This window comes from Passer domesticus, chromosome 15, assembly GCF_036417665.1.
Source record: "Passer domesticus isolate bPasDom1 chromosome 15, bPasDom1.hap1, whole genome shotgun sequence".
Lineage (NCBI taxonomy): Eukaryota > Metazoa > Chordata > Aves > Passeriformes > Passeridae > Passer > Passer domesticus.
In genome coordinates this window covers 6,745,966-6,760,478 of record NC_087488.1, presented here as the reverse complement: position 1 = coordinate 6,760,478, position 14,513 = coordinate 6,745,966, and the positions used below count along the sequence as shown (strand labels likewise).

At 40.2% G+C, this 14,513-nt stretch overlaps 1 protein-coding gene across 5 annotated transcripts in view; it reads right to left on the bottom strand.

Annotated features, from left to right (window-relative positions):
- CIITA (class II major histocompatibility complex transactivator) overlaps positions 1 to 14,513 on the bottom strand; it is a 37,874-nt gene that overhangs the window by 6,536 nt on the left and 16,825 nt on the right. For 4 of the 5 annotated variants that reach the window (XR_010348191.1, XM_064390604.1, XM_064390603.1 and 1 more), the window contains 12 exons: positions 14,060 to 14,173; positions 13,570 to 13,629; positions 12,193 to 12,276; positions 11,585 to 11,647; positions 8,768 to 8,917; positions 7,489 to 7,629; positions 7,298 to 7,354; positions 5,258 to 5,323; positions 3,103 to 4,810; positions 2,816 to 2,989; positions 1,883 to 1,954; positions 515 to 595 (listed from right to left, as the gene is read on the bottom strand). Coding sequence is in view for 4 of the 5 variants with exons in the window: in XM_064390604.1 (XP_064246674.1) it covers positions 515 to 595; positions 1,883 to 1,954; positions 2,816 to 2,989; positions 3,103 to 4,810; positions 5,258 to 5,323; positions 7,298 to 7,354; positions 7,489 to 7,629; positions 8,768 to 8,917; positions 11,585 to 11,647; positions 12,193 to 12,276; positions 13,570 to 13,629; positions 14,060 to 14,173 (2,770 nt within the window). In the remaining variant the exon portion in view is untranslated. The remainder of the gene's footprint in view (positions 1 to 514; positions 596 to 1,882; positions 1,955 to 2,815; positions 2,990 to 3,102; positions 4,811 to 5,257; positions 5,324 to 7,297; positions 7,355 to 7,488; positions 7,630 to 8,767; positions 8,918 to 11,584; positions 11,648 to 12,192; positions 12,277 to 13,569; positions 13,630 to 14,059; positions 14,174 to 14,513) is intronic. The other variant, XM_064390606.1, reaches the window with a different exon arrangement.

The following is a 14,513-nucleotide window of genomic DNA, read 5'->3' as shown; positions in this document are numbered from 1 at the left end:
TATCCTGAAAAGGCCAGCTACAAGACAGGCAAATGGCCAATGGGCTGTGTAAGGCCAAGGCCCTCCCAAGGCCTAGGAACCTTCCCACAGGTGCCATGGCACAACCCTGACTGCTGCTGGTACACTTGTTTCTGGTGTAAGAAGCTTAAAACTGAGAGAGAGTTGGTTTGTCATGGGTGTTCTGGAGCTCCAGTGAAGTCAGAAGTCACTGCAGCTGTTGGTCAGTGGGGCAGGAAGGGGGCCCCAGGGGCTCTGTACTGAACCTTTACCCACCCAGGAACACCCCAGGAAGGGACTGAAGGTTCTCAACAAACCAACACCAGGTGTCTCCAGGGAGGATGGGGAGTGTCAGCTTTTAGACTGCTGCTACAGTTTGGGAATGTTTGTGCTGGTCAGTTTGGTCATCAAAGGAGTCTTGTTGGCAAATAAAATGTTTCTTGGGTGCAAGAGCTTCTCCATCATCAAGGGCTGCTGAGGAGAAATGTTAGCAAAGTTAATCTTTGGCAGAACTCACTCTAAATGCTGAAGTGATGGAAATGCTGCAAGAATTTTCACGAGTTTTAGCAATCCTTGAAGGCCACATGCTGGACCCAGCCTGGAAGAAAATATAGACATGCAGCAGGTTTTTCACAAACAGCCAAACTCAGGAATTTTTGAGTTCTTCCCCTGCAGCCCCCAGTGCAAGCTAGTTTACACTCCTCAGAAGGAGCCATTCCCTACCCCTGCACCAGGGAATTCTGCTGTGAAGCCTCCAGAGGACCAACACGGCTCAGGTCAGGCAGGACAGAGCTTGCACAGCAGCACTGGGACATTTCCCACTTTTTCCTCTCTGCAAGACTTACCTCGCTTGTTTTAGATTCTTGCATTTCTGTTCTCTATCTTTTTTCAGGTTATTCACTGTAAGTATAATCTTGAGATGAAATACATATCTATCTCAGTATAACTGAGAAATGGAAACAAAGTTATTTTCCCCCAACTAATAGCAATTCAGTCTAACTTAAGATCAACATTTTACTGCAGCTTAAATCATAAATTGCACTTTGGTACTCAAGCTCCAAGCATTTGTCTCTCATATCCTATTTGGAATGTCTTTGATATCAGAACAAGTTCAGCTATTTAAAAGGATTAGCATTTTAAACAAAATTTAAATAAGGGGAAATAGGAAGAGGAAATCAGAAGAGAATTAAAAGCATAAAATCAGAAGTGAGGCCAAGCATAGCTGTCCCAGGTTGGGTTAGATTTACAGAGCAGGAAACAGGTGAAAACACCTGATGAGAATTCTGCATTGCACTGCTGCAGTTTCTGCCCAAATGAATTCACATGCTATGGCAGGATATTTTGAGCAATGGAATAGCCTTGGAGGCTGCTTACAGTTTGGGGGAAAAAAAAGTAGTGTTACCAAGTCAACCTTCCATCTTCCAGGAAAAGGCTGCTAAATAATTTATTTGGGAGGCATTCTCTGATGTAATCCTCCCATGGTCTTAGCTCTGATAGGGTAGAAAGTTACATCAGAAGACTCAGATAGAAAAGTTCAGCATTTCTGGGGGGAAAAGTATTTCCAGGTAGTTGGATCACAGTCAAAATATTTTATCCCCTGTGGCACAAGAGCAGTACCTCGTGGTCAGGAGGTAACTTGTACTAAAACAACAACAACAAAAAAAGGTAGAGCCCTGTTGATCTGTATTTCTGGAGCCAGAAATAATGTTCTTTGAGTTTTGGCCATAAGTTAATAAATCTAGTTCAGAGAAAAGCAAGATAGCAATAAGTGGGGTTTATTTAAGGCTTTAAGCTGACTGTACATCAGTGCAATGGCTGTAGCCAGCACCCAAGACTGCTCCTCCTCAACCATGACCACCTCAATCTGCAGAAGTTCAGCACTTACGCAAATTCGACTTTTCTGAGGTTTCTGATGGCAGGAATTTCATAGCTGGTGCAACCAGATGCTTCTTGCACACTAAATAAATCACAGTAGAATCAGGGTGTGATAAATATTTTAGCAGCCAAAACAGTGCTTTAAAAATAATTTGTTAGCAAGTTTTTACAGAAAATAAACCACTGTTGCATTAACTGAGGAACCAGGAAACTTCAGAGTAACTTCTGCTCCAACCTTTCTACAACTGAGTAATTTCAATCCAATAATTGCCTTTCATAGTTCAATTGTTTGCTCTTTTTCCAATAAAACTTGAAAATACATCTTTCTAAATCAACTATTTTCTGTCAAACATGAAACTATTTTGACTATATTTTAATCAAAGTACTCCACACATATTAAAATAGAAGTCATCATTTAAAAAAAAAACCAAAACAAAACCCAAAATTTTATTTCTGCATGTTTTTAATTGCAACCAATCCCCCAACTACATCAGCAGCAGGGATGGAGCACAGGGTTTCTAGACCATGTAACACAAGATTTTACCTCCTGGGCTAGAGGACTGACTCAGGCCATTTGGAACCTGTGCAAAGGCTTTCCTTTATGCCCAGGTGCTACTGGGAGAAAGAATCAGCCCAAGTTTTGTAACTGAAAGCAAATGGAAGATGCCATACTCAGAGATTAAAGAGAAATGACAGCTGGCCCTTTCAGTGGCAGTTTTGGTGACTGCTCAGTGCTGTCATTGCTTGTCCCTGCCATGACAGCCACCTCACATGGGGGAGGAGAACCCCCTGAGATGACCCAGGAGCTTGCACTGCCTCAGTTACTTCTCCTCTGGACAAGCAGACAACTCCATTGTCCAGCACTGGTGGTGAAACTGTGTTTTCATAAACCGCTATTGGTATAAATTGCTATAAGAGGAGTTTTGATCATAAATGATCCTACCAATTCATCATCTTCTCCTGCATCTCTACAAGGTCGGAGAGGTCACTGATGTCCTTCATTGTCTTTGCCTTAAAGGGATCAAGAACAAATTTCTCTGTGGATACTTTCAGCAGTTCGTAGTCTTTTCTTTGTTCTAAAGATTTCCAGAGCCTGACTGTGTCACTGAGAGAAGCCCTGTGAAGTGACAAAACATGCAAAACCAACAGATGTGACTGCTGTTGTTGCATGAAAGTGCCATCTACACACAGTGCTGTGGATGGTGCTGTGGGGTACAGAGAGTGACCAACCTGAATGATGTCACATTCCTCAGGCTCACCAAGGCTTGCAGCCCCTGCATGTCAATGCTGCTGTTCCGCAAATCCAAGGAAAACTCTTTTCTTGACCTTTTCAAAATAGAGTGCAGTACATGGACATCAGGTGGTGTGAGAACCATGCCCAGAAAAGACAACTCTGGCTCGAGTCTTAAGGCCACATGCTGCAGAAGATAATTGTTCTGTGTTTCATAAACACAACACAAAAGCTCCAGCAGCCTCTCTGGACAGAGACTATTAATCTGCAGCCTTCTGATGTATTTCAAGAGTGTCTTCTGTTTCTTTGTTGATTGTTTTTCATCCTCATTTGAAAGAGAGCAGAAGTAGGGGTCATCCTGGAGGAACATCAAACCAGCCAAAAATCGAGGCATTAAATCTAACCAGTTATAAGGTTTTTTCTTCTTGGATAGAAAAGATAGGTACTTTGTTAGATTTTTATCCTTGAGCTCTTCTGCTAACAAAAGGTGAAGTGCACACAAGAAATTCTGAATGACAAAATCAGAGAATGTGCTCCCAAATTCCTCTTCTTCACTATCTGAATGTCTGGGGAATGCAAATGGCAGGAAAAACCCATACTTTAGAGCAAACTCTTTAACTTCCTTAGAAGGAATAAGATCACTTTTCATGGCGCTTTGGTGCTTTTCTCCAAGACACCAGGCTACACGAGCTAGGGTAGCAAGACTCTCTTGATTTTGTGTGGTTGTAACATCTGTTTGCATAAACATTATCTTCTGCTGAAAAAATTTCAGGAAGACTTCAGTAAGAGTTGAAGGAAGGCTTTTCTCTCCCATTTCAAGCACTGTCTCACAGAGAAAACAAACAAACCTACACATAACAGGACTGTAACAATGACTGAACAAGTACTCACACTCCCTGATTAATTTCAGTGCACTAGCACAGTAGAGTGATTCTTCAAAGTATTTGGTTATGTACAGTTCTCTCTGCTGAGGGGAAAATCCTACAATTTCAATAGTCTTATCCACTTTGGACACGTACTGGTACAGTTTGTCTTTTGGTCTTGCTGTAAATAATAAAGTACAGCCATTGAGTATCTTTTTTTGGATGAGTCCTGAAAGCAGCTCCTTTATACTGCACAAATCCTTTTCAGGCTGGCTGGCTGAGCAACGAGGAAAATTCTCGTGATCGTGCAACCCTTTAAAACCATCAAAAATCAGAAGGACTTTATCAGGATTTTGCAAGATATACTCAAAGATCTCTTTGCTTCCCTCTTGAGGTTTTACAAAAAATTCAAGCAGCAGCTCCTTCAGGCTGTATTGCTTCTCAGGCAAGCTTATTTGTTTGCAGTCAAACCAAAATACAAATTCAAACTGAGAAAACTCTCCATTGGACCAGTCCTGGCAGATCTTCTGAACAAGAATGCTTTTGCCCATTCCTGCTTTTCCCAGCACCACAATCACTTTAGTCTCCAAGTCTTTACGCTGTGGGATTTGAAATATTTGGCTTCTATCAATGGCTGTCTTTTCCTTCTCTTGCAGGCTGCAGGTTACCAGCTCCTTTTCCATTGCTTTTGCACTATTCTTTCCAGTCTTGGTTTCAGCTTGACTTTGAACAAGTGTCCCATCAATGAACAGGTGATCCAGATTTACTTCCCGCTCCATGCTCACAGATCTGCACGTGTCTCGGAAATAATCCTTAAGGGCTGAACAGAAACTTTCCACTTGCTCTAGAGAAATAAAGAGCACACACAAACTGAAGGAACCAGTCCCCAAACTACAGCACCATTTCATGGTGGCTCAAGTGCCTGATTGCAATATGGTGAAAGCACAAGCATTCCCATAAAGCTCATAGGGCTGGATCTACCCCATGCAACTGCAGCTGAGAAGTGCAGGCACAACACACACTTTCACATCTATGAACTGAAAAATTTTGGAGCTCTCTGTACAGATGATAAAACCACTGAAGTACACTGAGCTGCTAAGCAGGTACTACAGCTAGATATCTACAGGAAGCCAAGTCTAATATCTAGAAACCAGGAATTGTGCTCAGACCCTCAGAACAGCTTCACAAATTGTTGAATGATTCCTACAAGGAGCTTCTCTGTATGGAAAGAAACACAGAACCTTTTTCCAAAAAATAAGGGAAGGTTTAAGTTCAAGAGTTCTAAACTCACCTGGTCTTTTAAAAGGTTCTTCAGAAGGAATTATAGAATCTTGAGTTTCTTGAAATTTCTCTAAATCTGGAGAAAAAAAACCAATATACTTGACAAAGTCATCTAGATAATCACTGATTCTGCTTTACTAATTTTAACAATAAGTTTAATGAAAATTTCCAAGTTTATTGTAGCTTATATTCAGAGTAAGAAATATTTTGTTAATTGTACAAGGAAAGTGAATAAACTTCTCCCACAAGTAGAATTCTGCTGATGTGCACTGTTAGGGGCACAATGGCATCAAACAAGACCACAGCTGTTCTGACAGTTGGGAAGCAGATTTACCATTACCAGGTGACATCCACTGTTCTTTTCAAATGTCAGTTTTGCATAAATTCATGTTCACACATAGTGCTTCTTTATGTCTTCAAAAGCAATAGTTTCCTTTTGTTATTCTACACCTTGTAACCAAGCACTAAAGATGAAAGTGGCAGAGAAAAGACTCTTGGTAACAGTATTTACCCATTACTATCTCTGACAAAGTCCTGTTGCTGTCCAATGTTCTTTCTTTTCATCTGTTTGCTTTCAAACTACTGCAGATCTTTGCAGTTGGGTCAGGTGAACAGTGTCTCCTTTACACAAAGGAATTGGGAATTTTTCAGAGAGAACATTTTCTACAGATTGGTAATTGCAGAGTATCAGGTTTGACAAAACTTTTGGTAGGAAGAGCTTTGCAGATGCAAGATAATTTAAATTGACAGAGGCTGTAACAAACTCAACCTCAGAGTCTTGTAACTACACACAGCAGAGATGTGCAAAAAATTACCTAAACCAAGCCAGATTAATCTCCCTAAAAGTGTACAAATGTGTTTCATACCATAATATCATCTTGATTATCTTGATGTAGAGTATGGTCTAAAAGAAATACAAATCTTACAGTTTTCCCCATGAGAAATCAGGGTAGGAAATTCATTCCTACCCTGCATGCCAGAAACCTTCAGAATGGTTTGAGCTCAAAATTGCTTCTAAAAGGGAAGCACCACAGGCCTCCAGTAAGAAAGATATTAAATAAAGGTTGGGCAAGCATCTGTTTTTTATTTACTGTTTATTTTATTAACTAAGAAAACAGAATGGAAGAACGAAAAAAGAAAAGTGTAATGAGACATTTAAGTGGGAAACTGGTTAAAGCAGGTAGGAGTGAAGAACTTTCAAAAAAGGAAAATTAACTTGCTTGGCATCGTACGTGCTAATTTGTCTGCTGCTACATCTGGAATTCCAGGGCTTGTGGCATACATATGTTGTGAATAAAAAGTAGTAAATCAGTTGGAACTATTGGCATTGTTTATTTACATAAACAGTAAATATAATTTACAAAGACTTCCCCACACCTAGGGATATTTGCCTCTTAATGTCCATGTTATACTTCTGCTTTTGGGGCAGTGGAAGCCACCAGAGGGCAACAAACTCCTGCACTGGGCACAGGGACCAGAAACAACACTGATATCAAGTTCTGGCTTCCAACAGCCCTCTGAGGGCTGGAAGAAAAGTGTCTCAGGAAAGTTTGTTACCTGAAGTGGGACTGTTAAATTCTGACCAAGGCTCTGATTTCATTATAAGCCTTTCTGTGCATTAGGTTTCAGTATTGCTTAGTCATAAGTCATCATCATGGTTTTGGGGCTTCCATGGGAGCTGGCTGCAGTCTGGCTGCCAGCACTGAGTGTTTAAGATGCTCAGGCCATGCCAGCACCAGATCATCTCTGACTCTCTGGGGGTGCTCCAGCACCCTGGGCTTTGCATTGCCTTAACTAAACCTGACTTCTCCCAGAAACTGGATGCCATGGCAAACACAGGGGATTGGAGCTCTACAACTCTCATCTGTACATTTTGGATCAGAGTAAGCAGCCAGTGATCAATACAAAGAAAGAAATACCATCCATTTTTGGTTTTTTAAGGTCAATATGAGTAAAGCCTGGAGGGGAGAAGTGGCTTTGACTAGCAGCAATATGGTTTCTCTCCCAGTTCAAAGTGCTGCACATATATAAACCCCAGTTTTCTACTTACCACATAAATTAACTGGAAAACTTGGAGACATGAATGTTTCCATGGAAGATGTCAGCACTGGCATGAAACAAAGCATAGTTTTCAGCATATCACAGCTATCAGTAACCAAATTTAATCAATGCTGCTGTTGGCAGCATTGACTTTTTAGCACTTTATGCCTCTTTATGGGGAAAAAAGACTATTGCTCTTACCTGGATATACTAGAACATCAGATGTATTATTTTCAAGAACAAAGTTAAATATCTGCTGAGGAGGACCTGCCAAGCCCGGATTCTCTTGGTACCCTTTCACACTGACTGGTAGGCACTCTGAGGTCAAAGGTTCTGACAACCCTGAAATGAGTGCAGAATAATTACTCTTCTGTTTTTAAAGGATTCTGCTTTCTAAAGCTTTATGAGAGAGAAAAAGCTGTATGAGAGAGTCCTTTCTGGCAACTTCTAGACAAATCTTCCTGGTGGAGAATTCACAGGATCACATGAGGTCCATAGAACCCATTAAAAAAAGAATTCTTACAAGGCATTATGAGCTTGAAATACAAGGGATTACCCAGCTTTTAGCAGCCACTGTTTTCAATAGTCTAAAGAGAAATTCTATTATTATAAGGAAAAGTGCTTAAGGCAAAGTCTGTAATTCAAAGATCCAGAGAAGAGGTGTAAATAGTGTATCTGCATTAAATTTACCTTCCTTGCACTACATCCTTCCCAAATAACTGCACATCATGCAGGTTGTACAAGCATCCTCCCTCTCAACTCACACTGGGAAAGTTTTTTGATGATTCAGTGCTTGCAATTTAATCAGCCATAGCTCTGAATTTCTGTAGGTGGGACAGAATTTCTTCTGCTACTTTATGCTGCTTCAGCTCGCATGAGGTACTTCCAACTTACACACTGGTTTTGGTTCCTTTCCAGCACAGACTTAACAGTGAAAGGTGTTGAACTGGGCCTTTGTCATTAGCACTGCTCAGTGCACCACAAGCACCCTCTGCAACCCAGCATGGCCCAGGCCAGGTGCCTGCACAGCCCATCAGTGGGATTGCTGCTCAGTTTTCATCAGCTGAATCACAGCCTAGATTTTGCTCTACTGCTGCAAATGTAATTATCCCTCAGTCCTTTACAAATCTCTGGGTGAAAAAGAAATTGGAACTAAATTAAAGTTTAATAATGAAAATTTTGTGACTTCCTATTCTTAAGACAAGTAAGTAATTACTTAGATTAGCATATAGTAAATAACTGTTCTGTTATAACCTGTACCAATTAAATGAAAGATTCATTCTGTTCAATTAGGAGCAATGCCCTTTTAATTTCCCTTTAATATTTTTCATTCTTTTAGTGGATGCCACACCTTTAAGAGCTGCCAAACCTGCCACTTTCCTGGCATTGCTCATAGTCAATGACAAGATTTATAAGAGAGTTTTCCCCATGAGAAATCAGCCTGTGTACAGGTGCACACCCACAGCTGTACTCTACATACCAGGAATTATGAGGCTTCTTTCCAGCCCATGGGCAGCAGGAACAGAACAGGACATGTGCTGGTTAGTTAGGGAGGTGCAGCTCACTGGGTGGCTGTTGAGAGGCATAGCAAAGAAACTGCCATTCCCTGGGGAAGCTGCAGGGACTTCCACTTTAAAATAAAATAGCAAAACAAAAGGAGAGAGTTATTCATTGGTAGAATTTAAAGGAACCAAAGAAGAGGTCTCAGTAGATATGATAAACCACTTGATTCTGATCAGCTGTGTTTTGATTTTCTAAAAGCAAGAACAATTCACAATAGCTTTCTGAAAACTATTTAGTTCTCAAAATCCAAAATGTATTTATTAAATTCTGTAGTAGATCACTTTTTCTTCTCAGTAGTTTCTCTCTAAATTTTATTTTTCTTCGTCTTTTCTGGCCTCTCTTATTTCCAGATGTATCTAGATGTACATGACCCTACACATGGATGACTGACAGGTAAGACATAACAATGTCTTCCACTGGCTGTACTGATTTTCCAAGCACACTTTGCTGCCTCAATATTGCACGAGAGCAGAGGGGCCCACAAGCAATCAGCTGGGAACCTTGACTCCCTAATTAGACACTACAGTGCCTGTAAGGACAGAGTGTGTGTTAAGTGTCTCCCAAAGAACAGTCACAAACACCAGAGCTTTTAAAGATGCATCTCCTCTGAAGCATTTTTTTTTTCCTCCAAGAATAGAACAAATGGAGTGAGAGGTTTGTGTACGATTGTACAATTTCATCTGCTTATCAAAAGACTCCTACAAAGTCACACCTGCGTATTTGAATTAGTCTGTTAGTTTCATTGGTCTTACAACACCCCTATTCTCAGAGTTGGTTTTGCTTTTTCTTTCCCTCTCCTGTGTAGCTACAACAAGTAAGTCTGTACTTCATCACTTTCTGTGGTCTGATGTTTTTATGAGGAGCTACAAACCTTTCTAGGGTTTGTGCCACTATTTCATTCAATTCCTTTGAAAGAATCTCATCCTTGGCTTTCTGCTTTGAACTTTAGTACACATTATTCTCTTTGATGTAGGTAGTCTTGCACTTCTGAAGAGCTGATGCATTTTCCCTTGCAGGATCATACTGTGACACCCACGACAGGTTAAATAAACTCTTGATTTTGTCAGGTAGCTCATCTTTTTGTCAATTAGATTTTTCTACATAGTACTTATACTGTCTTGTGTATATTTTCCTTCCTAGCACCTTCACTGGGTCAAGGACAGTAGAGAAACTGATAATATCTGAGGACTTCCAGCAAAAGGATGACTGCAGCTTCACAAAGCACCTGTTAGCTCTGTGATGGTCCTTTCATATGGAATGCAGGTTCTGTAGGGTGAGGCATTTGGAACTGATGTGCCATTTCCTTATGGAAAACTATTATTATTAGTGTGGCATAAATATAGGCTTTGAAAAGTGCCAAATCTATAAAGGAATTTAAGCAAATAGAAAGTAATCCACCTTTAACGGTTACTAACTGCCAGGAACTTCACCTGTGTCTAAATAACTACAGGCAGCAGGTACCAGTTCAGTAGAAACTCTGATAACCTCCCCAGAGCTACCAAACATGTTTTTCTGCTCAGTTCTCCCTCCCCAGTCCCTCAGAACTCCACAAGAACAGCTTGGATCACAGTCATGGTGCACACGTCTGTTCTCTCGGATTTTCACACAGTCTGTGCCAGCTCCTTATCTGAACTGTGCTGAGGTGCAGCCCCAGATCCCAGAACTCTGGATGGAACTCTAGGTTACACACTGGTTTGGCCACCCCCTCAGTATGTACATGGCCCCTAGGGTTTGGTACAGCCAGAGTCCCCTTAGGAGGCTCGTGAGGTGTGCTGATATAAAATGAGTCAGATGTCCATTCAAAACACAATATAAAATAGTTAAAACTATTGCTGTTAAAACAGGTTGTTTTCACCTGGATTTTGGGAGAGTATTTTGTTGGTTTAGCTCTGCCTGAGATACCCCTTAGCCTACAGCTGGGTGAGAACATCAGCACCAGTTTACACTTAGGGGACAAGTTCCAGCCTGCCTGTTGGCCCCAGGTGTTGTCTTGTAGATGGTCTAACAATGTGCAAAACCTAGAAATTTCCCTTTCTCCCTTTCTTTCTTTGGTTTAAAAGACTTTATAGCATGAACTGGGCCAAGAAATCATCTTTTCACAGTTATTATTTTCACTTGGATGTTTCACTGGACTTTTGGAAGATGTCACACTTGGAAGAAAGAGGCTCAAACCCAGGGCATGTGGAGCTATGACCTGATGGGCAATATGACTCAGGTCATAGCTCTACATTTCCTGGGTTTGATCTTTTTTGGTCCAAGTGAGACATCTTCCAAAAATCCTGTGAAAAAAAATGATGTATGTGATAAAATTTACAAAATTTGGCACAGACCCAGGTCTCCATTATTTTCCTTTCTTCTCTCATGTGGATTTAGAAAAGGTCAACTGTGCCTCTGCTGATGTTAAGCAAGTAATTTTTGTATCACCTGGTAGGAACATGAACTTTTGAAGTATAAGGATCCAACTGTTCCTAGGCTACCATGTAGCTGATCCTAAGTTGCACAATTTAACAGCTGCAGATAAGAAGATGTGGATTTGTTACATCATAAATTAGTAAGGGGAATCTAAAAGTGTGATTTTTGCAGAAACATGAAAATGCATGATGATCAAAATCACCAAATCTATGAGAGCAAACTTTTCTGGAAGGTAGAGTTACAGTACCTAACAGAGGATGAGATTTTGGAACATGAGACAATACATGTTCAATAACCTTTTCTTATTCAGCCAATGACTTACCAGTTTTCTTATATTTGGGTTCTGAAGCATCACAGTAACTCTCTGCTGGGGAGCCTAAGAAAGCTGAAAGAAAGCAAGGTCATAGTAAGTGGCAACATTTTGGTAATTTTAAATTTACCCCACAAAACTTATTTTAAGTAGAAGGGGGTGTTGCCAGTTTCCATTCAGCTATTTCAGGTCCAGTGTATAAAAATGAATGTGAAAAGCCTCATGTTAATTTGCTCTGTGAAGTTTCAATTAGGTTGCAGATTTTTGTGCCAAAGATGTTTGCTGTTGTTCTTGCTATTAAAAAGGCAATTGTTCAGCCAGTGCTTACTGAGCTATAGATACACTGAAAACAAAGTCAGTACTGCCACGAGGATGACAAAAATGCAAAGAAGTATAACATGTTTAATGTTATGTTACAGGAAAACAAATTCTGCGAACTGTAAATTCTACACTTGGAAGAGCAGCTTTCAGTTCCTGCCATGAGCCTGAGCAAAGCCACAGGAAGCATGTCTGGTGTCACTGAAGAACTGCATGACAAGTGCACTGGGGCTGTGCTAAAGCAAAGGGCTGTAATGCAAGTTTAGGACTCAGGCACAAAGCCTCTCACTGTTTACACTTACTTCGTTTAAGACATGACTGCATCTTTATGTCAGGAAATTTCTCAGTGTTTTCAGCAGCAATGTCATCCAAAATAAGGTTCCCTGCTAAAAATATGAAATATGGTCCAATGTCAAACTTTGTTCTCCTAAAAAATTACAGAGAGGAGTAAAAGCAATAGAAACACACTAACAGAGATTAAAGATGAAATATGCTCCAAAGATAAAACCCAAATAATGCAATAAAAGATGTACCCAGATCCACATGACTTAGAAAGCCCACAGAGCTCTGAGTGCAGATTTTGTCACCCTGTATTAATTTCTGAACTGCAAACTATTAATCTACTGGCAGTGGCTAATAAAACACAAGTGCTTCTCAGTGCTCTAATGATGAGCAAAGGATAAAACATTGCAGCTGTGTCATAGTGTGATCTCAGTACTACTCTATTTATGTGCTAAAGGGATTAGATCCTTTAAGAGACAGAATAAAGGGTTCTAAAAAGATTTTATATTCTGTGCTGCAAGAACTGTGAAGTTATCCACACCATACTTTTACCAGAAAATACTTAAGAACTAATGTTGCATTCTGTTTTTTTCTAAAACCAATAAAAATATTGCCATTAGCTGCAAAACCCCCCAAATTCTAAACACACCAGGGAGCAGCATAAAACATTTGAAAAGCCATATGAGCTTCCCACAGTCAGGATTATTCCAGGGAAAGACTGACCTTTAGTAAATTAGTCCAAATTATTTTGCTCAAACATAAAATAGGATATACAGATATTCTGTGAACCTTCTGGTTCTATGGATTTCTCAACAGCCACCTATTGATATATCTGTTCTGGAATAGTAAATAGCTGCATTTGTGCTGCTACCAAAACAATGATTTGGTACCACAAGTAAAGCAATATCTCCAGTCAAGAATGGATGAAGGAATGATTTACTACAATAGCATTGCTGCATTAATCAGGGTGAGAAGTAAAACTTGACACGCTTCCTCAGGCAGCTCTGTGCATCCTGGACAGAAATCAGTGTGTGTAAACTGTATTTATACACATGCAAAGTGCTCTGGGGACTTATGTGTATCACCCCTGCTGTGCTCAGAGTAAGTGTGATGCTACTGAGGCTATTAATGCACTTGACAGTGAAGCTGTGCATATTCTGTGGCCATGGTGACATGATCAGCAGCTTGGTTAGAGACAAAACTGCCATCTTTGAGAAAGGCCTACAAAAATGCATAAAATCCTCAAGTTTTCCAAGAAAATCCTGGGACACTGTACCCAAGGGGAAAGAAGAAGATCCCAGAGGTATAGAAACTTTACTAGTGTTCAAACTGGGGGGATGAAGCACATGTGAGACAGAACACTGCCATGGAGAAAGTTTTTGCCATATCAATCTTACCAAAAATGTCTTCAACCTGCTTCTCCTGCTGATCCTTGAGCACATATTCTACTAATTCAGCTAGCAACAAAAGAAAAAAAAAAACAAAAGAGGAACACAGTAATGACACAGTAAATGTCACAGCAAAACTCTAGTAAGCTTATCCTCATTAACAGAACTCTGCAATGTAAGTAAAATGGAGGAGTTAAATTAAGTTTTTCTTGTAACTTGTTGTTCAGGAAATAAAGACCACAAGAAAAGAGAAGTAGAGAAAGGAAGTATTAAGCAGAAGGAGACATTAATAGAGAGATTTTCCCCCAACAACCACAAGCTACTGTTAATTGGTTTCTCCACAATGCACAGGTTCAGGTACTCTAAATTAGATCTACCACACATGAGGGAAAGGCTACTTAAGTAAATGCCATGGCTTCAGATTGAGAATAGAGTTTATAAGAAATAGCTATAGCAAATGATTGTAAAATAATGATTTTTTTAAAAATTGCTTTCATACCTATTTTAGCGTAAGCATCTGTGGTGTTGCAACAGGGGTAGAACCCGTCTCCATTTTCATAAGGGAAATCCATATTATTTAACTGTTCATAGTTGCTGGCATCAACTTCAAGATCTAGAGTTAATAAGGAATATGCATTGGCTCAATGAATGCCATAACCAAGCATAAAAAACCAGACAGCAGGACATGCAGAACAGGCAGATTGGTTACTTCAGCAGAAGGCTTTGGCTTTTCATTGTGTGTTGGCTAAGAAGGAACAGAACTGAACTCTCAGTCATTCACAGTCACCTGGAAATCAGCACTTTTCTTTTGCTAAACTCTGAGACCTCATCTCTCCTAGTAAATAGAATACTTCCTGAATCCATTCTATGATGGTACAGCTTATTAAACCTTCTTATCCTTCACGATATGGTGGTATCACCCAGATGCCCTGTTCAGAACAATGCTGTGCCCA